The 25,061-nt window shown below is 43.4% G+C and overlaps 1 protein-coding gene across 7 annotated transcripts in view; it reads left to right on the top strand.

Annotated features, from left to right (window-relative positions):
- The window catches only part of OCA2 (OCA2 melanosomal transmembrane protein), a 385,751-nt gene that overhangs the window by 247,180 nt on the left and 113,510 nt on the right, over window positions 1-25,061 (top strand). For all 7 annotated transcript variants that reach the window (XM_037016526.2, XM_073227087.1, XM_073227082.1 and 4 more), the window contains 2 exons: window positions 6,663-6,722; window positions 7,322-7,426. In XM_037016526.2, the coding sequence (XP_036872421.1) occupies window positions 6,663-6,722; window positions 7,322-7,426 (165 nt within the window). The remainder of the gene's footprint in view (window positions 1-6,662; window positions 6,723-7,321; window positions 7,427-25,061) is intronic.

Raw genomic sequence — 25,061 nt, 5'->3', positions numbered from 1 at the left:
ATAAGAAATGACAGTGGAATTTCTTCAGAATGAAGGGAAATGATACTACAGGGAAACTGGATCTTTAGGAATGAAGGAAAAACAAAAGAACTGGTAAATAGTTGGGTAAATATAAACAAATGAACTGGTAAATAGTTGGGTAAATATAAAAACAGCTCTTTCCTTCACTTAAGTTTTTTAATGTTGGTATGACTCTTGAAAGTATAAATTGCAGGTGAGGTGTCACTGTCTATAGATGTAATTCACATGACAACTATAACATAAGGGAAATATGGGAGGTCAAAGGCCTATATCATTTCAAAGCTTGTACATTTTACTTGATGTAATGAAATACTAACTTTCAGTAGATTGTAGAAAATTTAGGTGTGTATATTGAAATCCATGGAGTAACTACTAAAATTGTAATTAAAATATCTAGATAAAAAGTCAATTGAGGATTAAAGATGGTGGCGTGAGAGGTGAGACAGAGGCTTCCTCCTAAAACCACATATAATACAAAAATATAATTAATATGACTAATCCTGAAAGAGCAACAGGAAAGAGGGCTGCACCAAACTGCATACACCTAGAGAAAAGAATAAACCTCAGAGAACAGGGTAACATACCAAAGCCGTGGTCAAGCGGGAACCAAGCCCTTCCCTCACCCCAACTCACTGGCAGGAGGAAGAGAAACGGAGCAGGGAGGGAGTGGAGGCCTGGGACTGCTGAATACCTAGCTCCTGAGATCTGCGCTGGGAGCACTAACCTACATTTCATGGTGCTTTCATGGTACTCTCATGAATAGGGGGTTGGAAAGCTAATATAGACAGAATACTTGGAGAGATGGATTCCAGCCACTTGTGGAAAGCCGGGATCCATATCCGGCTGCTCTGGGACAAAAGAAAGGTGGGCCATCTGAGAGACTTCCTAACAGCAATAGGGCTGCTAAAGGGGCAAGGATTGCACAGAGCTTACTGCTCAGGAGAAACGACAGGTGGACAAAATTGTCCAGGTGCACTCTGCCCAGCAGGTTGGGAACTTTCTTGATCTTCAGGAACTCCAGCTCCCTGGCTGGCTACACAGCTTGAAGGACCCCCTCTGTGATACACAGCCTACTGTGCCTTTCTCCCAGTTAGCCCCACCTGGCTCGCAAACTGACAAACCCTACCCTGGTGTTAGGCCAGCCAGAGGGAGGCCCCATCTACAGCAACTACAAATGCAAAGCATAGAGGCTTATACCTGTGTGCTTGGCCCCCTGGTTCTGGCCATGGAGGCAGGCATAGCAGCCAGGAAGCAGGAAATAGCTCTTTCCTCCTCCCAGGCACCAATACCACTCCCCTGTGACCCTCGACATTGCTTCAGGGGCTGAGCAGCTCCAGAGAGTAGAGCTTCTAGGCACTAGAGGGCACCATATACAAATATGAAATGCCAAAGAAACCTTGTTCAAAGTAAAATAATGAATACATCACCTGAGAAAGATTAAAATGAAATCAACCTCATGAATCTTCCTGAAAGGAATTTCAAAATAAAAATCATTAACATGCTCATGGAGGTATAGAAAAATATTCAAGAACTCAGGAATGAATTCCGGTTGGAGCTCCAATCTTTGAAGAGCACAATGGAGGGTATTAAAAGCAGATTAGATACAGTGGAGGAGAAGATAAATGAAATAGAAACTAGAGAAGAGGAATACAAAGAAGCTGAGGCACAGAGAGAAAAAAAGGATCTCTAAGAATGAAAGAATATTGAGAGAACTCTGTGACAAATCCAAATGGAACAATATTTGCATTATAGGGGTACCAGAAGAAGAGAGAGAGAGAAAGGGATAGAAAGTGTCTTTGAGGAGGTAATTGCTGAAAACTTTCCCAATCTGGGGAAGGAGAGAGTCTCTCAGGCCATGGAGATCCACAGATCTCCCAAAACAAGGGACCCAAGGAAGACAACACCAAGACACATAGTGATTAAACTGGCAAAGATCAAAGATAAGGACAGACTACTAAAAGCAGCCAGAAAGAGAAATAAGATCACATACAAAGGAAAGCCCATCAGGCTAACATCAGACTTCTCAGCAGAAACCTTAGAGGCCAGAAGGGAGTGGCATGATGTATTTAATGCAATGAAGCAGAAGGGCCTAGAACCAAGAATACCAAGAATACAATCTGGCAAGATTATCATTTAAATTTGAAGGAGGGATTAAAGGATTTCCAGATAATCAAAAGCTGAGTGAATTTACCTCCCACAAACTATCTCTACAGTCTATTTTGGAGGGACTGCTATAGATGGAAGTGTTCCTAAGGTTTAATAGCTGTCACCAGAAGAACTAAAACCACAGTAAAGAATGTAGAACAGTTAATTACTAAGCAAATGCAAAATTAAATCAACTATCCCCAAAGTCAGTAAAGGGATAGACAAAGAGTACAGAATATGATACCTAATATATAAAGAATGGAGGAGGAAGAAAAAAGAGGAGAAAAAAAGAACCTTTAGATTGTGTTTGTAACAGCATACTAAGTGAGTTAAGTTAGACTCTTCGATAGTAAGGAAATTAACCTTGAACCTTTGGTAACCACGAATCTAAAGCCTGCAATGGCAATAAGTACATATCTATTGATAATCACCCTAAATGCGAATGGACTGAATGCACCAATCAAATGACACAGAGTCACTAAATTGATAAAAAAACAAGACCCATCTATATGCTGCCTGCAAGAGACCCACTTTAAACCCAAAGACATACACAGACTAAAAGTGAAAGATAACATGATATTGTACATAAAAAGCCCTAAAGAATCTACTCCAAAATGACTAGATCTAATATCTGAATTCAGCAAAGTTTCAGGATACAAAATTAATACACAGAAATCTGTGGCATTCCTATACACTAAAAATGAACCAGCAGAAAGAGAAATCAGGAAAACAATTCCATAAAAATAAAATACCTAGGAATAAACCTAACCAAGGAAGTGAAAGAACTATACTCTGAAAACAACAAGACACTCATGAGAGAAATTAAAGAACATACCAATAAATGGAAACACATACCATGCTCACAGATAGGAAGAATTAATATTTTCAAAATGGCTATTCTGCGTAAAGTAATCTACAGCTTCAATGCAATTATTATCAAAATACCTACAGCATTCTTCAATGAACTAGAGAAAATCATTTAAAAATTCATATGGAACTACAAAAGACCCTGAATAGCCAAAGCAATCCTGAGAAGGAAGAATACAGTGTGGGGGGATTATGCGCCCTCACTTCAAGCTCTACTGCAAAGCCACAGTAATCAAGACAATGTAGTACTGGCACAAGAACAGACCCATAGACCAGTGGAACAGACTAGAGAGCCCTGATATAAACCCAACCATATATGGTCAATTAATATATGATAAAGGAGATATGGACATACAATAGGGAAATGACAGCCTCTTCAACAGCTGGTGTTGGCAAAACTGGACAGCTACACGTAAGAGAATGAAACTAGATTATAGTCTAACCCCATACACAAAAGTAAACTCAAAATGGATCAAAGACCTGAATGTAAGTCATGAAACCATAAAACTCTTAGAAGACAATATAGGCAAAAATCTCCTGATTATAAGCATGAGCAACTTCTTCCTGAATGCATCTCCTCAAGCAAGGGAAACAAAAGCAAAAATGAACACATGGGACTACATCAAACTAAAAAGCTTCTGTACAGCAAAGGACACCATCAACAGAACAAAAATGCATCCTATAGTATGGGAGAACATATTTGTAAATGACATATCTGACAAGGGGTTAACATCCAAAATATATAAAGAACTCACATGCCTCAACACCCAAAAAGTAAATAACCTGATTAAAAAATGGGCAGAGGATATGAAGAGACAATTCTCCAAAGAAGAAATTCAGATGGCCAACAGACACATGAAAAGATGCTCCACATCACTAATCATTAGGGAAATGCAAATTAAAACCACAATGAGATATAACCTCACACCAGTAAGGATGGCCAGCATCAAAAAGACTAAGAACAACAAATGCTGGCGAGGATGCGGAGAAAGGGGAACCCTCCTACACTGTTGGTGGCAATGTAAGCTAGTTCAACCATTGTGGACAGCAATATGGAGGTTCCTCAAAAAACTAAAAATAGAAATACCATTTGATCCAGGAATCCCACTCCTTGGAATTTACCCAAAGAATACAACTTCTCTGACTCAAAAAGACATATGCACCCCTATGTTTATTGCAGATCTATTTACAATAGCCAAGATATGGAAGCAACCTAAGTGTCCATCAGCAGATGAATGGATAAAGAAGATGTGGTACATACACACAATGGAACACTATTCAGCTATAAGAAAGAAATAAAATCCTACCATTTGCAACAACATGGATGGAGCTGAAGGATATTATGCTCAGTGAAATAAGCCAGGTGGAGAAAGACAAGTGCCAAATGATTTCTCTCATTTGTGACAACGAAGCAAAACTGTAGGAACAAAATAGCAGCAGACTCACAGACTCCAAGAAGGGACTAGTGGTTACCAAAGGGAGTGTGGGTGGCGTGGGTGGGAGGGAGGGAGATGGGGATTGAGGGGTGTTATGTTTTGTACACATGGTGTGGGGGGTCACGGGGAAACAGTGTAGTGAACAGAGAAGGCAAACAGTGAATCTGTGGCATCTTACTGCACTGATGGACAGTGACTGCATTGGGGTATGGGTGGGGACTTGATAATATGGGTAAATGTAGTAACCACATTGTTTTTTTCATGTGAAACCTTCATAAGAGTGTATATCAATAATACCTTCAAAATAAGTCAATTATAAAAATAAAACAATATTCAGGTAACCCAAATAAAGCAGGAACATGAAGAAAAAAAGGAAAAAAACAGCGATAAATAATAAATTTGCTGACCTGGATGCAACAATATCAGAAGTTACATAAGTACAAACATTCCATTTTGGAGGATCAAATGGTTGCAACAGTAAGACTCTAAAATGTGCTTAAGTGCGTAAGACATAATTTTAATATAAAGATACAGATAGATTGAAGGTATGGAAAAAAATCAGTATGCAAACAGCAAGCTAAAGGCTAAAGTGCCTTAAAATAGACTAGTGTTATTAGAGATGATGAGGGACATTTAATAACGACGAAGGGACTATTTATCAGAAAGACATAGCAATTATAAATATTCCTAAAAAAGCCTCAAAACAATTGATCCACTAAATTAAAACAAAGCAGACAATTCACAATTGTACATTTTGAAGATTTCCCTTTATTTTTTCTTATACTGCATACCAGACCATGATATTTGGGATAATTATATGACACTAAATATACAAATAGATAGTTGTTGATAGGCACATGTCAAGGTGTGCACATAATACTCTATGTGGTGTGCACATGACACAGTATGTGTATATGTATGTGTGTGTATATATACACATGCATATAACAACCTCTATATGATAGTGAACAGAAATTTTTAATCTGGTTTTGACCTCTGACGCTTCTTTCAATCAATAGTGTATAACAAAATAAAAGATGTGATTACATTTAATTTTTTAAAATTAAAATTTTATTTTAGTAAAATTTGGATTACCATAAATCAGTGATTCTTAACAGGGGGTGATTTTGCATTGAACATTGGTACCATCTGGAGACATTTTTGGTTGTCTTACTGGGTCAGAGGGTGGTGGTAATGTCATCTAGTGGGTAGAGGCTAGGAATGCCCCTGAATATCCCACAGTGCCCAGGACAGCCCCCACATAGAATGATCTTTCTTAATGTCAACAGTGCTGAGGCTGAGAAACTCAGCTCCAAATAGTTATCATTAAGATTTTGTTGATATAATAGCAAACCTGATTGAGAATTGTGACTGAAGACTGACATGTGGGCTCAACAGCTTTTAAGTGGAGGCTAACAAACAGCTCTGCATATGGATGAAGTCGTCTTATATGCAGTTGTTCTGCATGAGAACGTCACAGTGAAAAAGCTACATTCAAGAGGTGCTGGGCAGCTGTGCACCCACGCCTGGTTCCCTCCAAGCATGTCCTGTCTGGGGCCCACAGTGGGTAGCAGGGCACCCCTAGCAGCTGGGACGCTGGCAGCAGCCTGAGCAGAATGGTTCCAGGGCTTAATTTCCACCATTTAATCTTCTTTTTTACCTTCTCTGGACACAGTTTTCTGAATCTGTCTACTCCTGTGCAAATAGATACATGTTTCAGTTAAACAGACTTTTCTGTCCTTTCTCTGACAGTTGTAAAAACCATGCATTTTCTTCATATTCTTCTAAAACTCTAGCTGTGATGTTTAAAAAGAAATTTGAAATGCAACTTACTTGAAAGATCTTCTGTATGGAGTGGAATTTCATTATGTACAGTTGAACAGTGCTCCTGTACACTGATTTTAAAATAAAGAGATTGCCTTCCATTGGAACTTAAATTTAACCTGGACTTTAACACAAATCAATGAGAAATTCCTGTCTTTGCTGTTGTGCTTTCTTCTCAGTGAATCTCCAGTGTGCATATATGATAGTAAATTGCTTACAGATATGTATTTGAGTCTAATATTTCATAATAAATGTGAGCCTGGGCCTACCTTATGTTCACTTCTTTCAGTTTAAAGATGTGATTTTTAAAAAACTTGCATATATTCTCAGTTTTAAACTGTTTCTCATTATGCTTCTATTTTTTTCTAGGCATTGGCACATCTCCACTTGATAGAGTATGTTGGAGAACAGACTGCTTTGCTAATAAAGGTACATTAAATGCTACAATATAATGTGCTCGAGTCACTGTTCCTTTGCTTTTGTAAAAAAAAAATCTGGCAAGAATAGGTCACATTAATTTTGTAAAGAAGTACAGCAGGGAACCTATTTTATCCTGTGTAGCCTCGAGATGAAAGGAAATTTTTTCCAAAGAATGTATAATTGCAATGCCTGCAATTTTGCTATTAGCCTTTGGTTGAAACCTGTATAAGAAGGAGAGCAATCAACCGTGCAGTCTCAGTGAGTGAATGCACAGGGCTCCCAGCCCTGGGGATCAGGCTGGTATGGCCTCTGTGAGTGCCTCCACGTGGAACAGGGCCATGGTGCTTCCGTCCCCAGGGCTGGTCGGCTTGGACATGGCTGGAACGTGCTCCCTCAGCTACTAGAACGCAGCCGGGGCTCCTGGGAGGGGCGAGGAAGGCCCAGGCTGGTCCTGCCTGCACACCTGGGTCTGCCTCAGTCTCTGCATGGGAAAGAGGAAGGACTGACAGCCCTGTGGTCCTCCCGGGTCCCACGTGTCCTAGCATCTATCCTCAGTGCATGTGAATTAACAAGTGCTCTGCTACACAGCTCTTACCTGCTCCTTGCAGATGGTCCCTGAGGACCAGCGCCTGGTGGCCGCCCTCATCCTGGTAATCTGGGTCTCAGCTATCGCATCATCCTTGATTGACAACATCCCATTCACGGCCACAATGGTGAGTCGTACATCTCCTCTATGTGATGAGGACCCAATCAGCTTGGACACAGTCTGGGCTCACTCCACCTTCTGGAGGAAGCAGAGAATGACCCCTGTCCCTCTCCAGCACTCAAGTGGGTGTGGCAAAGCTGGAGGTCAGCTGAGTGTGGGCACTGAGTCCAGGCAGCAGGTTGGGAGCCAGTGGGCAACATGCCTGGGTGACTGCTTGCTAGAGGGTCAGCCTGACTGAGAGCTGCAGCCCCTCATGAAAAGGAGTCTTCATGTATATAAATATATATACAATGTTGTAAGACACCCAATGACAGATGTTAGCGTGAGGCATTCATCCTTTATTCTCCCTGAATGCAGAAGCTGTCCTGGCTGGCCTGCATAGCTTCTGGTGCTTGGCCTGGGCAGGATTTTGAATTCTCTGTGTGGTCCTGACTTCAGCTGAGACTGAGAGTGTCAGGACATCAGAGTGTCTTGCAGGGCTGATGCCCCATTCCTGCTTCATCTTCTGACACCACTGACTAGGGCAGAATTGTGAATCTTGGTGTGACAAAGTAAGGGGGCATGGGGGTTGCATATAGGAACTTGGGGTCCTGTCACAAACCCCTGAGGTTCCAGGTGTGCTGGGCATGTGTGAATGCTCTTCTGGCTGGACTGTGGACGAGGGAGTTTTCTGTGTTGTTCTTGTGACCTCGAGCTCTGCCTCTGCCTGAGAACAGTCTGTGCAGGGGTCTCCCAGGACATTCCATCGCCCTGGGACACATTGGGAACTGCCTGGGATGCAGAGGAACACGGAGGAAAACTGGCAGTGAGGGGAGGCAAGCCCTCTCTCTCACCTGAGATCGGCCTGGGACTGTATAGCACCTGCCCACCACCTGGAATCACAGTGCCAGCCAGGCTGACTCCCTAGTCACCAAGCTGTTCTTACCCAGGGTCTGGGTTTGGCGATTCTGAGCTAAGCCTATGGCTGCTATTTCTTCATGGAGCCCCAAGTTCGTGAAGGTGTGTGGATGTTGTTGAATATCCTTGTTGTGGTTCAGAGTCACTGTCATGACGAGCTGGGTGGCCCCCAGAGGCTGGGACCACATCACCCTCAGGCAGGCTAAGGCGGCTGGTGCTGAGTACGAGATGCCGGGCCAGGTCAGCTGTGTGCACACCCCGTTCTCAGGTGAAACAGCCTGCAAAAGACCCACTACATATGAGCCTGTGGGGACATGCGGGTGGCCACAGCGCCGGTGGTTCATCGGAGGACCTTCACGTACTGCCTCGTGGCCCACATTCTCTCTGCTGATGCCACCTGCCTCTGGGGACCTCTGTTTGGGACTGAATGAGAGGGTCCTTATCGTGGGAAGTTAGGTTCTCATTTTCTAAATACATGACACTTTTGATATTTTCATTCCCTAAATTTTAATAATTATCTAAACTTTAAATCTAAAAAAAATCAAAGGAATCACAGAGCATAATATAACATATATCTGTATGCTTGCCACCCAAAATGAGGAAATATGAACATTTTATCCTTTTTTAATATATACTTTTTATTAAAGTGTAATTGATATGCAATATTTTATTGGTTTCACATATATAACAGTTGTTTCAACAGTCACATACACTATTAAGTGTCCACCCCACCTAGTGTAGTTACTTTTTGTCGACATAGGAAGGTGTTCCAGAGCTGCCGACTACATTCTCTCTGCTGTACTTTCATCCCTGTGACTAATTTATATTATGATTGAGATTTTGTGTCCCTTTATTCCCCTTCGTCTTTACCCTCCCACCCCAACCCCTCCCCATGGGACTCTGAAAACAAAATAAAACAAGATGAACGAAATAGATCAGAGACATTCAGAAATGATGTTTTATCCACTTTGCCTTGGGTTTTCTTGCTTTGTCTTTAAGAAAAGACTCCTCCCGACCCCCTTGTTTCCCTGAAGGGAGCCCCTCATGAGCTGCGGCATGCCCGTGCATCTGATGGCACATGGTGGAAAGGGCCCAGGGACGGGTCTCAGTTTATGTGAGTCAGTATGGCAGGAACCAAATATGAGAGACCAAAGCAACAGCTGTATGCCTAGGGTGGCACGCGGCTGTCACCAATCTCCGTCATGTGATTTCTCCAGACTGGCAGGTGGCTGCATCAGAGGAGAGCATGGAGAGCCATTCAGGTATCTGCCTTAGTATGGAAGTGGCACCAGGAGTGACCTGTCACATTCCTTGGGTGGGAAGTGGTCACACAGCCCTGCCCCGATGCAGGGTCTGGGAAGGGACGTTGGGTGGGGGCTGGGGTCCGTACCATTTTCCCTTGCCCCCTTTATCTCTCCTTTTCATTTGAGTTGTCTTTTTGCCACTTCTCTTTAACGTAGCTGTGGTGCTTGTGGGATCTGGTATGTAGAATTTCATGCTTAGACACCCTCCAGTGTCCTTGGACCTAGCCTGCAGGTGAGCAGAGGTCTATGGATACCTATATGTACACATGTAGAGAACATGTCATTAGGTCTTCTCTCGGTCCATTTATCGCTTCTCTAATCAATCAGTTCTGACCCAGCAGATCTCTGGGGTTCGATGGTGTTCTCCTTGCAGTCCAGCACATTTTTTGTGTACACTGTGTGGCTATAGGAGGCACGGGGTGCTCATTAGCATGTTTCTTCTGCATGGCTGGTTTCTCTCACACTGTGGAAGGCCTCTCTTCATCTCTGCTCTGAGCCTCGGCCTGGTTTATTTTTTTCCAATTCTTTATAAAAATTGTTTTTAAAAATCCTTTCTTAGTTGTCTTTTTGAAGCAGTATGCAAATGGGTTTTTAAAAATTGAAGCAGATAATGTTTTTAAAAGAATATTTTAACATATTTAAATTTATTGTGTTAACTCGTAGACTTGAGTTTATTTCTACATTTTGTTGTGGTTTTCCATTTTTTAGAATTTTTCTTTGCTAGTTCTTTTTTTTCCCTACCATTTCCTGACTTTTCTTGCATTGAAAATTTCATATCCCAGCTGATTTGGAAGTAACCAGTTCTATTCCTAAGTCTTTTATAGGAGATTTTTCTATATGTAATGCACATTGTTGTACCACATTTCAGTGTCTAGTTGCAATCAACAGAACCCAGTTTAGTTAGTTTAAGAAAAAGAGTGTATCTAAGGATAGTGTGCAGTTCATGGGGTTTCTGAAGGATGCCTGGGTGGGGAGTGAATCTGTGAAGCCCCAGGTTTCCACTGCTTTCACGGGCACCTGGCTCACCTGCCCAGTGATGGCTGTTGAGTGCCCGAACCGCTGCCACTCTGCCCTGAGCACTCCTCATCACATTGTCCAGCTTCTCCAAGTCCGCCTCTCAAGCTGGGCTGTGTGATCGGAGAAGCCCATGTCCCCGGACTGTTCCAGCCTCAAAGGAGGTGGGGAAAGTGAGTTTCTGCCTCTGCCTTGGAACCTGGAGCTCGTAAAACAGAGTTCCTCGAACATAGGAGTTCCTCAAAGCCTCCTTCAGTATCTGTTTAAATGCCTCCTCCTCTGAGAAGCTTTCTGTCCTTCCCCACTGAGGGCCTCTCGTGTCCTCTGGGGCCCCACGGCACTTCACACATAGCCCCACTGGGGCAGCACCGAACTGCCTGACAGGATATGCCTGTGGTTAAGTTCTCTTACTAGTATTGTGCCTGGCACAAAGAAGATGTACAGAAAGTGGTTGCTAATGAATAAAGAAGAGAACCTAGAGTAGATTAACTTTCCCAAAGTAGCTCTTGGTTCACATCACCCCTGGCTTCCATCCTCCAGGAACTCTGTCCCTGTTCCTAAGGGAACTGGACACTGCAGTGCTCACCGTGTCCCTTAGAGTCACAGAGAGCATCGCTGCACCATCCCTCTGCAAGGCCTCCCTGCTGCCTGAGACTCATCCTCCTCTCCAGTTGGGCCTGGTGTCACTCTCTCTAGCATGGAGTTGGACATCTCTCCTGTGCCTTTGCCTGTGATGCGCTTTTCCGATGGCAACAGCTGTTCCCCTCAGCTCTCTTCTTCCTTGTCCTGGGAGTCAGGCTCACCAACGCAGAGCCCTGTGTGCTCCCAGCGGGAGGCCACCCCTTCTCCAGATCCTCCTTCCCTGTGGCATCCCTGTCATTGCCGGCCAGAGACCTCCGGGTGCCAGTTGGATGCACCTGCTCATCTGCAGCCCTGGGAACCTCTGGGCGCACTGAGAAAGCCTGGGGATGGATGGGTGCTATGATTCCATTAACAGTGGAGGCTCTGCTGAGGTTGGTGTGCCCCCGGACCCTCTTTCCTGACTGCCTGTGGTAAGCTGCAGCTCATGCCTGTGCGTTTATGGCTGCTTGTTCTCTTTCCTTCCTCACCGCCTGCCCTGCAGATGCGGGGCTTCCTCAGTTCCAGCTCCCCAGTGGTCCTTGTAATAAGTCCTCATGGTAAGTAGGTATCTCCCACTGGTTGTGGCCTCTGATGGATGCAGATACAAAGGGGTCTTTGGGAGGTGATTTAGGTTTCCTGCCTTAACCCTGGTGCAGGAACATCTTCGCTCTGCATGACTGTGAGGCCCTCTGGACCTGGGGGTGCCTTGGAGAGCACATGGATGGAAACGGGGCTCTAGCTTAAGTCCCAGATTTTACCTCTGTGTTCCTCTGCACCTCTGACTGGCGTAGAAGGAAATGCGATGCTTCATCCCCACCGTCCTGGAACCTCTGTGGTCCGGCACGGCTTGCGTGGCCTGGCAGAGTCTGGGCATCTCCAGCAGCGTAGGGCTTCTTCTCTCTACAAGGTCGGGCTTCTTGGACTGCCCCTGGGACCAACTCAACCCAACTCTCCTCAGCACCTGTTCCTGCCGCCCGCTCCCGGGGAGGCCCGCTCAGTGTCAGCTGCTGTGTGGGTTTCCATGTTGGTGAGAGTCCCACATTGTCAGCTTTGCTACTGCTGGGGGCTGAACAAAGAGACCCAAGAACTTTCTGTGGGAATTCCTTGAGATGTTCCTGCTGTGGCCGCCGGTCATGCCCTGGAAGTGCAGGCACAGCCCCTGGGGTCCCTGCTGCCTGGCTGGCAGAGCTGCCTGCAGGTCGAACCAACCTCGCTCCACTGTGAAAACAGCTCCAGCCAAAGTTGTTCACCAGGCCAACAGGACACAAGCCCATGGAGATTTTAACATGTATGGAAACTTCATTAAAAAGGGTCAGAGAACCGGGAGATGTAGTCACCATTTCCAGTGACTAGAAAGAAATGCTGGCAGGTGCATTGGCGGGGAGACTGAGGCTTGGTCCTGCGTGGCTGGGAGGCGTCTCTGCAGACAGTTCTTTCATCAGAAGTTGTGAGCATCGTTCCATTGTTGTGGGGGGGTGAGCGAGAGAACAGAAATCCCTCCCTTCTTGGATGATGTCTTCTCTCCAGACTGTGTCTTTGCTTTGAGGAGAGAGGTTTCTCCCTGCATTCACACCGTCACCTGGGGGCTGAGAACAGCAGGCAGGAGCACTGTTCACCATTGGTCATGCATTTCTCTTCTTCCAGTGGGCAGAGAAGACCACCAAATACCTCAGGAAGCGCCAGAGAATTTGTTTAAAACTGGCAGATTGTGCTTTGAATTTTTGTCTATCTTGCAGTGCCCAGGGTGGAAAGAACTAGATCATAGAGAGGGTTTATCTCTAGGATTTGGCTGGAGAGGGCTTCAGTGAACATCCCAACGCGAGCCCGGCCGCTCCTGAGGGAGCACTGAAGGGGGTTTTTGGGATTAGATCCATTCTTTTAAGTTTTCCTTACGCCCCTGCCTTGGGTTGCCCCCTTCACTTTGGTTATCTGTAAAGGTGATACTATTAAACAATATTTGATGTTTAGTATTGATATTTTGCCACTGTGAGTGCAGTCAGGACAGACACGGAGGCTCTGAGTCAGGAAGCTTGAAGCTCCCATCCTGTCACCATGCGCACTGTTAATTCCTCGCCTGGGGCTGGGGGCCCCGGGGCCCCTCGGGCTGAGGCAGTGGAGGCACTGGGGGCTTGAATGCGGGGCTCTCCACCAACTGCTTTGGAAATATTTCAACATTTTAACAAATATTTCCATACAGGGAAATCCCACTGGCATCTGCCTGCCTCTCATTCCCCCTCTTCTCCCATCTGTGGTTGACAGGGAGCTGTGGGGGCCACGGGGAGCCCACACCTGCTTTTGTGGGTGGCTTTCTGTGCCTCCCTGTACATTCTCCTAGAGATTGTACTGGACCCCTGCAATGCATTACTAACGACTGAAATTCCCTGACAGTGTTTCTCCATTTAAACCTTATCTCTTCTGCCTCATTTGCTTGAACAGGAAGAATTCTCAGGCAATTTTCAAGTTAAAATGTGATTTTTCTTGTCCTGTATGTTGAATTCAAAGAATGGTCATTTATGCACCTAATCACGTGGGTTTTCTCTAACTGACTTCTTGGATTCTCCTCATTATCTGAGATGGTCATTTGGCCTGTGAGTGGCAGTCTCTTTTTGTGGCTGGCGTGTTCTCAGGATGTTCCTCCCCTGGCTTGCTGTGCTGTCTCCTCCCTGCCCCTGCCTGTGGGGATGCTAGGCCAGGGAGTACACTGCAGAAGCCCCTGACGGAGGGAAGCACCGTGGCAGGGTGGTGCATGTCAGGAGCAATTCACATTCCCTTTTGCTTTTGACATCATCCCATTTTTGTTCTGACTCATTCTTTCCTAAAATATCCAAGAACGAAATAATATGGAGGGTTGAACCTGGTCCAGCAATTGCACTTAGGGTTAATAATATGAGCATTTGTAGGAATTAACTGCTAAGGTTCTGGAAAAGGTGGGTCGGGGCCTGAATCTCAACTGCACCCTCGGCAAGCTAAGAAATCACTGGAGTTAGAGAAGCAGAAACGGCGGCAGCACAGAGATACCATTTCCCCGAATGGTGGGCTGGCCTCCTGCTGTCTGTTTACTGTGGTGCTGGCCACCCGTGTGGGCTGCAAGGCCACCCTGTGGCCTGTGCAAAGCCTCTCAGCTCTAGTGGGGAGAGTGGCCATGGAGGGGACCTGCAGTGCCCTAGCTGAGGCTCTTCCACCTTCCATAGCCCCAGAACCGGCCACTATACTGCTGGATCCTGGCGCCCCACAAAATATAAGTGCACATTTGGGGACCAACGGCCTGGGAGAAGATTGATCACAGCATGTCCCACAGACATGGAGCAACAGATGATAAATTATAAGAACACACCAGGGAGATTTTAAGCACTGGATGTCAACATATGCTAACAATTATGTATTTGGGAACTATTTTAAATTAGAATGACAAATTTTACATGATAACTTAGAATGTGTGAGCTGGTCACTTTTTTTCTCAGAATTCTCTGGGGGTGGCTGTGGCGACCTGTCCAGGAACGACATTCAGCCGGTCCTCTTGTGCAGGGCAGCCCGTGTGCTGGGCTGGCACAGCATTTCATGGGGTGAGCTGATAGCCGTCCTAGGATGAACCTGCAGCAATATCAGGCTGGAGGAGAGGCTGTTCTGGGGAAAAGGAAGCGTGTGGGTCCAAAGCCAAACCAGCAGTCTTGGGGGAACACGACAGGTGCTGGGTCTGCATGCCAGGCAGGGTGTGGCCCTGGAAGGTGTCCCCATGGGCCATCACCTTGGCAGCAACTCAGCCTCGCCTGTCTTCTTCTCTGAGTTTGGGATGCCTTGGGGCTTGGCTGGGATTAGTGCAAGCATTGTTTTCCAGTGCCTGCGTGGTTTTCGACACCCGTGGGGCTGTGACTCTAGCACACGCATTGCCTGGGACTGAGAGCCACTCACTTTGATGATGTATGGAAGGTCTGAAAATTGGTTCCCTTAATAGTACCACATGCTTTTAGGTTCCTCAAAATCTTTGTGCAACCACAAAGGGATACATAAACCAGCCTGAACTCTGCCCTAAAATTTGTTGTGTCTGATCAGCCCCTGACCCAAGTCAGCAGCCCAACAACAAGGACCCCTTCCTGCTGCCCACCTCTTACACCCTCCCCTTCCCCCATAAGCTCCTTGCCTCTCAATGACTATCATCATGGTCACCTCTGTGCATACCCCCAGCTCACTTGCCAGTATTTAAACTTAAATTTAAACTCAGTCTTCACTTGGCACATCCCTGCCCTTCCCACCCTCTTGCCCGCTTGACCACCTGTACTGATGATGAGCAGAGGGCCGGGTGTGTGCTCCAGCACAGCCCTGTGCACTAGGGCCCTCAGTCTGCCTGCCGACAGCTTCCTCCTGGACCTCACCTGCCCATGCCACTCACCTCTCCCCAGGCCTGCAGTGCCTCCCTCTCCTCCTCGTGGGTGGTGACCCTACTTCCCGTTTGCGACAAAACAAAAGCAATCATATTGGAGCTCCCACAGCACTGACCTGGGCCTGCAGGTCTACTGCACAATTTATTTTTCCCTCCCCACTTGGTCATTCTTACCAGGACCCAGACATGCTGCCCTTTGTCTGTCCTGAAGACCTCCCTGGACCACACGTCTCTGCTGGCTCCCTGTCTTTCCTTTGCCCCTGAACATTGTCTGTCCCTATGTCCTCATGCACTGTAACCCCCTTTTCACTTGTACTGGATCCCACTCTGCCTGAGCTTTCCTCCCACAGTCCAAAGACACGGTTTCCTCTGAGGTCACTGGTGCCCCCCAGTACCCACCCTGCGAGAGGGCCAGGCCTGGCAGCAGGGTGTGCTGGAGCGACTGCGCTCCTCCTTGACACCCTTGCCCTGTTTGGCTCCCCCAGGTCTCCTGCCCACGGAGCCACTCCTGCTCTTTCCGTGGCCCCCCTACATCTTCCAGCCCCCAACACTGGACTCTGTTCTGGCTGCTTCCATCTCCAGACTCACTGCAGGCAGTCACATCCAGGCTCACACCCAGCTGCCGGGCTTCTCGCAGACCTGGGCTTGGCATGGCATCCAAGAGCCTCCCTTAGCTCTCCACTGGGATACAGCAGGCATCTCAACCTTACCCGTGCCAGACTGAAATCCCGATTCCACCCTTCCCCAATCTTCCTTACTGCCATAAATAACAATTTCATTTTCTCAGTTGCTCAGGTGCACCTGAACCCTCGCTTCCATGCTCCCCAAGGCCAGTGCCCCTCAAACCTTCTAAATCTGGCCAGCTCCTTTCACCTCCCCCATGGCCTCCACATCCCAGGAGACATTTCCTCCTGTGTCCTGCAGTCACCTCCCGTTCTCAGTGTTTCTATTCTTGCTCCACCCCCAGCACTGTTCCCCACAGAGGACTCCCCCTTAGAATTCAGTCTTGCAGTGGCCTATGCCTTACGGATCTGGCCGCTGTCACCTCTGTGATGTCTCTTCCTAACACTCTTCTCCGTGCCCGCTTTGCTCCGGTCACACGGGCCAGCACGCTCCTGCCCTGGGGTCTTTGTGCCCCCTGTTCTTCCTGCCTGAGACTCTTCACGCTGGGCACTGTGAGCCTGGTCTTCTTGCCTCTGCATGTTTTACTGAGTTTCTGTAAAAAGTCACCCTCCCAGGGCTAAGGCAGACACCCTCTATCTTTCCTTTTTCCTTTTTGCTTTATTTTGTCTCATAGCAGTTAATATCACCTCATATATTGTTTATTTTACTTATTTATTATTTTGAGCTCTTTAGTTGTTTAGCATTTACTTTTAAATCAAATTGTATTTAGTTTAAAATGCTAAATCAACCTGGAATTCTTATTTAAAAAAGAGCAACTTTATAATCTACATCCCATCTCTTTTTCTTACGGAAAACCTTAGTCATCATTTGCTGCTTTTCAATTTCTTTTTTGTTTCCTGCATAATGCTGCCTTGTCTCTGCTCCTCCTGTGGTCTTGTCCTCTCCTAAAGTCTCTCCATTATGTCTCATGTTGGCAGAGGCAGTGGCCATCTAAGTCCAGTCATTTGTGTTCTTTTAAATTATAAATGTTTTTATTATTTATTTATTTAAATTGAAGTATAATTGACATACAGTATCCTATTAGTTTCAGGTGTGCATTATAGTGATTCTGTATTTCAATACATTGTGAAATGACCCCGTGACAAGTCTAATGACCATCTGTCACTATACAAAGTCGTTAAAATATTCTTGACTTTATTACCTGTGCTGTACATTTCATCCCCGTGACTTATTTATTTTATAATTGAAAGTTTGTCTCTTTTGATCCCCTTCTCCAATTCCTCCTGCCTCCCCGAGCCCCTCCTCCCTCTAGAAACCCAATAGTTTCTGTATGCATAAGTCTGTTTCTGTTTTGCTTTGTTTGTTTTGCTTCTTAGATTATACGTGTATGTGAAATCACATGGTATTTGTCTTTCTCTGTGTGACTTATTTCAATTTCACTTAGTGTAATACCCCATAGATCCATCCATATTGTTACAAATGGCAGGATTTCATTCTTTTTTTATGGCCAAATATTCATATACATATAATATCTTTATCCATTCATCTATTGATGAATACTTAGGATGCTTCTTCATCTTGGCTATTGTAAATAATGCTGCCATAAATATAATAAGGGTGCATATATCTCTTCAACATGGTGTTTTGATTTCCTTCAGATAAATGCCCAGAAGTGAAATTGGTGGATCATATGGTAGTTCTGTTTTCAACTTTTTGAGGTAGTTCATACTGTTTTCCATAGTGGCAGTACCAAAAGTGTAGAAAGGTTTCCTTTTCTCCACATCCTTGCCAATACTTGTTATTTTTTTGTCTTTTTGATAATTGCCAATGTGACAGGTGTGATGTCTCATTGTGGTTTTGGTTTGCATTTCCTCAATGATTAGTGATATTGGGCATCTTAGGTTGGCCACCTATATCTTCTTTGGAAAAATGTCTATTCAAATCCTCTGCCCATTTTTTGATGAGGTTGTTTTTTGATATTAAGTTTTATAAGTTCTTTATGTATTTTGGATATTAACCCTTTATTGGATGTGTGAATCGCAAATATCTTTGCCCATTTATTGGGTTGTGTTTTCATTTTGCTGATGGTTTCCTTCACTGTGCAAAAGATTTTAGTTGTCTTCTGATTTGTTTAGTTCAGCTTTTGTTGCCTTTGCCTGAGGACACTGGTACAAAAATATGTTAAGACCAATGTCAAAGAGCTTACTGCCTGTGGTTCCTAGAAGTTTCACAGTTTCAGGTTTTAATTCAAATCTTTAATCCTTTTGAATCAATTTTTCTGTTTATGGTATAATATAGTGGTCCAGTTTCATTCTTTTGCATGTAGCTGTCCAGTTTTCCCAACACCATTTACTTGAAGAGACTGTCTTTTCCTCATTGTATATTTTTGCCTCCTTTGTCATAGAGTAATTGACCATATATCTGTGTGTTTATTTCTGGGCTTTATTCTATTTCACTCATCTATGTAACTGTTTTTGTTCCAATACTACACTGTTTTGACTGTTATAGCTTTGTAGTATAGTTTGAAATTAGGGAGTATGATACCCCCAGCTGTATTCTTTCTCAAGATTGTTTTGGTTATTTAGGATCTTCTGTGGTTCCACACAAAAATTTTAGGATTCTTTGTTCTAGTTTTGTGAAAAATGCCATTGGTATTTTGATGGAGACTGCATTGAACCTGTAGATTGCTTTGTGGTATGGACATTTTAACTGACATGGTCCAGCCATGCCGAGTCAAGCAGGTCCTGAAGTGTGGAAACGGGGTGAAGAAAATAAAGAAAGAAAGAAAGAACTGGGAGGGCTGACGCTCCTGCGCGTCGCCAGCAAAGCTTTATTGGGTACCAGGGTATTTATACAGCAAAGACACACACGATTTCAGAAAATAGCCTTATCCAATAAGAAGTCAAGCACAGTATTGACGTCAGCGGTAGCTGGGCAAAGGTAGGCACAGCAGGGCTCCTTCACTTGCTCCTGGAATGCGTGAACAGGATGCTCTTTGTTCTCCATTCCCGCCACATCAGCAAGTGGGGGAAGGGCATAGCCCTCTCCCAACATTTAACAATATTAATTTTTTTAATCCATGAGTGTGGAATATCTTTCCATTTATTTGTGTCTTCAGTTTTTCATCAATATAGTTTTCAGAGTACAGGTCTTTCATCTCCTTGGTTAAATTTATTCCTGGTATTTTATTCTTTTTGCTGTGGTTGTAAATGGGATTGTTTTAATTTCTCTTTCTGATAACTTGTTATTGGGGTATTGAAATGCAACAGGTTTCTGTATGTTAATTTTGTATCCTGGAACTTTAGTGAGTTCATTTATTATTTCTAGTAGATTTTTGGTGGAATCTTTAACCCAACCCCTCCCCCATGGTAACCACCAGTCACTTCTTATTATCTTTGAGTCTACTGCTGTTATGTTCATTTTGTTTTATTTACTTGCTTATTTATTTATTTATTTTTATTTTGGTATCATTAATCCACAATTACATGAGGAACATTATGTTTACTAGACTCCCCCCTTCACCAAATCCTCCCCACAAGCCCGATTAGTCACTCTCCATTGTAGTAAGGTGCTGTAAAATCACTACTTGTTTTCTCTGTGTTGCATAGCCCTCCCCATGCCCCCCCCCACATTATACATGCTAATCGTAAGGCCCCCTTTCTTTAACCCCACCTCTTTTACCCCTCCCTTCCCACCCATCCTCTCCAGTCCCTTTCCCTTTGGTAACTGTTAGTCCATTCTTGGGTTCTGTGATTTTGCTGCTGTTTTGTTCCTTCAGTTTTTCTTTTGTTCTTTTTTTTTTAACATAATTTTTAAAATTTTGTTATCATTAATCTACAATTACATGAAGAACATTATGTTTACTAGGCTCTCCCCTACCCAAAGTCCCCCCCACAAACCCCATTATAGTCACTGTCCATCAGCATAGTAAGATGTTGTAGAATCACTACTTGTCTTCTCTGTGTTGCAAAGCCCTCCCCTTTTCCCCACCCCCCACATTATACATGCTAATCATAATACCCCCTTTCTTCTTCCCCACCCTTATCCCTCCCTACCCTCCCATCCTCCCCAGTCTCTTTCCCTTTGGTAACTGTTAGTGATTCTGCTGCTGTTTTGTTCCTTCAGTTTTTCTTTTGTTCTTATACTCCACAGATGAGTGAAATCGTTTGGTACTTGTCTTTCTCCGCCTGGCTTATTTCACTGAGCATAATACCCTCTAGCTCCATCCATGTTCTTGGAAATGGTAGGATTTGTTTTCTTGTTATGGCTGAATAATATTCCATTCTGTATATGTACCACATCTTCTTTATCCATTCATCTACTGATGGACACTTAGAGTGCTTCCATTTTCTTCGCTATTGTAAATAGCGCTGCGATAAACATAGGGGTGCACCTGTTTTTTTCAAACTTGATTGCTGCGTTCTTAGGGTAAATTCCTAGGAGTGGAATTCCTAGGTCAAATGGTATTTCTATTTTGAGGTTTTTGAGGGACCTCCATAATGCTTTCCACAATGGTTGAGCTAATTTACATTCCAACCAGCAGTGTAGGAGGGTTCCCCTTTCTCCACAACCTCGCCAACACTTGTTGTTGTTTGCCTTTGGGATGGTGGCGATCCTTACTGGTGTGAGGTGATACCTCATTGTAGTTTTAATTTGCATTTCTCTGATAATTAGCGATGTGGAGCATCTTTTCATGTGTCTGTTGGCCATCTGTATTTCGTCTTTGGAGAACTGTCTGTTCAGTTCCTCTGCCCATTTTTTAATTGGATTATTTGTTTTTTGTTTGTTGAGGTGCGTGAGCTCTTTATATATTCTGGACGTCAACCCTTTATCGGATCTGTCATTTATGAATATATTCTCCCATACTGTAGGGTTCCTTTTTGTTCTATTGATGGTGTCTTTCACTGTACAGAAGCTTTTCAGCTTGAGATAGTCCACTTGCTCATTTTTGCTGTTGCTTTCCTTGCCCGGGGAGATATGTTCAAGAGGTCACTCATGTTTATGTCTAAGAGATTTTTGCCTAAGTTTTTTTCTAAGAGTTTTATGGTTTCATGACTTACATTGAAGTCTTTGGTCAATTTTGAATTTACTTTTGTGTATGGGGTTAGACAATGACCAGTTTCATTCTCTTACATGTAGCTGTTCAGTTTTGCCAACACCAGCTGTTGAAGAGGCTTTCATTTCCCCATTGTATGTCCATGGCCCCTTTATCAAATATTAATTGACCATATATGTTTGGGTTAATGTCTGGAGTCTATTCTGTTCCACTGGTCTGTGGCTCTGTTCTTGTGCCAGTACCAAATTGTCTTGATTACTGTGGCTTTGTAGTAGAGCTTGAAGTTGGGGAGTGAGATCCCCACCACTTCATTCTTCCTTCTCAGGATTGCTTTGGCTATTCGGGGTCTTTGGTGTTTCCATATGAATTTTTGAGCTATTCCAGTTCATTGAAGAATGCTGTTGGTAATTTGATAGGGATTGCATCAAATCTGTATATTGCTTTGGGCAGGATGGCCATTTTGACAATATTAATTCTTCCTAGCCAAGAGCATGGGATGATTTTTCCATTTGTTAGTGTCCTCTTTAATTTCTTTTAAGAGAGACTTGTAGTTTTTGGGGGTATAGGTCTTTCACTTCCTTGGTTTGGCTTATTCCTAGGTATTTTCTTCTTTTTGATGCAATTGTGAATGGAATTGTTTTCCTGCTTTCTCTTTCTATTATTTCATTTTTGGTGTATAGGAAAGCCACAGATTTCTGTGTATTAATTTTGTATCCTGCAACTTTGCAAAATTCAGATATTCTAGCAGTTTTGGAGTGGAGTCTTTAGGGTTTTTTATGTACAGTATCATGTCATCTGCAAATAGTGACAGTTTGACTTCTTCTTTACCCATCTGGATCCCTTGTATTTCTTTGTTTTGTCTGATTGCCGTGGCTAGGACCTCCAGTACTATGTTAAATAGCAGTGGGGAGAGTGGGCATCCCTGTCTTGTCCCCAATCTCAGAGGAAAAGGTTTCAGCCTCTCGCTGTTCAGTATGATGTTAGCTGTGGGTTTATCATATATGGCCTTTATTATGTTGAGGTACTTGCCCTGTATACCCATTTTGCTGAGAGTTTTTATCATGAATGGATGTTTAATTTTGTCGAATGCTTTTTCAGCGTCTATGGAGATGATCATGTGAGTTTTGTCCTTCTTTTTGTTTATGTGGTGAATGATGTTGATGGATTTTCGAATGTTGTACCATCCTTGCATCCCTGGGATGAATCCCACTTGGTCATGGTGTATGATCCTCTTGATGTACTTTTAAATTTGGTTTGCTAATATTTTGTTGAGTATTTTTGCATCTATGTTGATCAGGGATATTGGTCTGTAATTTTCTTTTTTGTTGGGGTCTTTGCCTGGTTTTGGTATTAGGGTAATGCTGGCTTCATAGAATGAGTCTGGAAGCTTTCCTTCCTCTTCTATTTTTTGGAAAAGTTTAAGGAGAATGGGTATTATGTCTTCTCTGTGTGTCTGAGACAACTCCATGGTAAATCCACCTGGCCCGGGAATTCTGCTCTTGAGTGGTTTTTTGATTACCACTTCAGTTTCATTGCTGGTAATTGGTCTACTTAGATTTTATGTTTCTTCCTTGGTCAGTCTTGGAAGGTTGTATTTTTCTAGGAAGTTGTCCATTTCTTCTAGGTTTTCCATCTTGTTAGCATATAGTTTTTTGTAGTAGTCTTTAATAATTCTTTGTATTTCTGTGGGGTCTGTCGTGATTTTTCCATTCTCATTTCTGATTATGTTGATTTGTGTTGATTCTCTTTTTCTCTTAATAAGTCTGACAAAGGGCTTATCTATTTGGTTTATTTTCTCAAAGAACCAGCTCTTGGTTTCATTGATTTTTGCTATTGTTTTATTCTTCTCAATTTTGTTTATTTCTTCTCTGATCTTTAGTATGTCCCTCCTTCTGCTGACTTTAGGCCTCATTTGTTCTTCTTTTTCCAATTTTGATAATTGTAACTTTAGACTATTCATTTGGGATTGTTCTTCCTTCTTCAGGTGTGCCTGGACCGCTATATACTTTCCTCTTAAAACTGCTTTCGCTGCATCCCACAGAAGTTGGGGCTTTGTGTTGTTGTTGTCGTTTGTTTCCATATATTGCTTGATCTCTATTTTGATTTGGTCATTGATCCATTGATTATTTAGGAGCATGTTGTTAAGCCTCCAAGTGTTTGTGAGCCTTTTTGGTTTCTTTGTACAATTTATTTCTAGTTTTATACCTTTGTGGTCTGAGAAGTTGGTTAGTAGAATTTCAATCTTTTTGAATTTACTGAGGCTCTTTTTGTGGTCTAGTATGTGATCTATTTTGGAGAATGTTCCATGTGCCCTTGAGAAGAATGTGTGTCTGTTGCTTTTGGATGTAGCATTCTATAGATGTCTATTAGGTCTATCTGTTCTAGTGTGTTGTTCAGTGCCTCCGTGTCCCTACTTATTTTCTGTCTGGTGGATCTGTCCTTTGGAGTGAGTGGTGTGTTGAAGTCTCCCAAAATGAATGCATTGCATTGTATTTCCTCCTTTAGTTCTGTTAGTATTTGTTTCACATATGCTGGTGCTCCTGTGCTGGGTGCATATATATTTAGAATGGTTATATCCTCTTGTTGGATTGCCCCCTTCATCATTATGTAATGTCCTTCTTTATCTCTTGTTACTTTCTTGGTTTTGAAGTCTATTTTGTCTGATACTAGTACTACAACACCTGCTTTTTTCTCCCTGTTGTTTGCATGAAGTATCTTTTTCCTTCCTTGACTTTTAGTCTGTGCATGTCTTTGGGTTTGAGGTGAGTCTCTTGTAAGCAGCATATAGATGAGTCTTGCTTTTTTTATCCATTCTATTACTCTGTTTCTTTTGATTGGTGCATTCAGTCAGTTTACATTTAGGCTGATCATTGAAAGATATGTACTTATTGCCATTGTAGGCTTTAGGTTCATGGTTATCAAAGGTTCAAGGTTAGCTTCTTTACTATCTTACTGTCTAACTTAACTTGCTTATTGAGCTATTATAAACACAGTCTGATGATTATTTTCTCCCTTCTTATACCTCCTTCTCCATTCTTTATATGTTGGTTGTTTTATTCTATGCTCTTTTGTGTTTCCTTTAACTACTTTTGTGTGTAGTTGATTTTATTTTTTGCCTTTAGTTAGTATTTGGTTGGTCTGCTTTATTTGCTGTGATTTTATTTTCTCTGGTGACATCTATTTAGCCTTACGAGTGCTCTCATTTAGAGCAGTCACTCTAAAATACCCTGTAGAGGTGGTTTGTGGGAGGCAGATTCCCTCAATTTTTGCTTGTCTGGGAATTGTTTAATCCCTCCTTCATATTTAAATGATAATCATGCTGGATAAAGTATTCTTGGTTCAAGGCCCTTCTGTTTCATTGCATTAAATATATCACGCCTTTCTCTTCTGGCCTGTGAGGTTTCCGTTGAGAAGTCTGATGATAGCCTGATAGGTTTTCCTTTGTAGGTGACCTTTTTTCTCTCTCTGGCTGCCTTTAAATCTCTGTCCTTGTCCTTGATCTTTGCCATTTTAATTATTATGTGCCTTGGTGTTGTCCTCCTTGGGTCCCTTGTTTTGGGAGTTCTGTGTGCTTCCATAGTTTGAGTGACTATTTCCTCCCTATTTTGGGGAAGTTTTCAGCAATTATTTCTTCAAATACATTTTCTATCCCCTTTTCTGTCTCTTCTTCTTCTGATACCCCTATAATGCAAATATTGTTCCTTTTGGATTGGTCACACAGTTCTCTTAATATTCTTTCATTCCTGGA

The sequence above is a fragment of the Manis javanica genome, chromosome 18 (genome assembly GCF_040802235.1).
Source record: "Manis javanica isolate MJ-LG chromosome 18, MJ_LKY, whole genome shotgun sequence".
Taxonomy (NCBI): domain Eukaryota; kingdom Metazoa; phylum Chordata; class Mammalia; order Pholidota; family Manidae; genus Manis; species Manis javanica.
The sequence above is the reverse complement of the archived record's forward strand: the minus strand, read 5'-3'. Positions and strand labels throughout refer to the sequence as shown.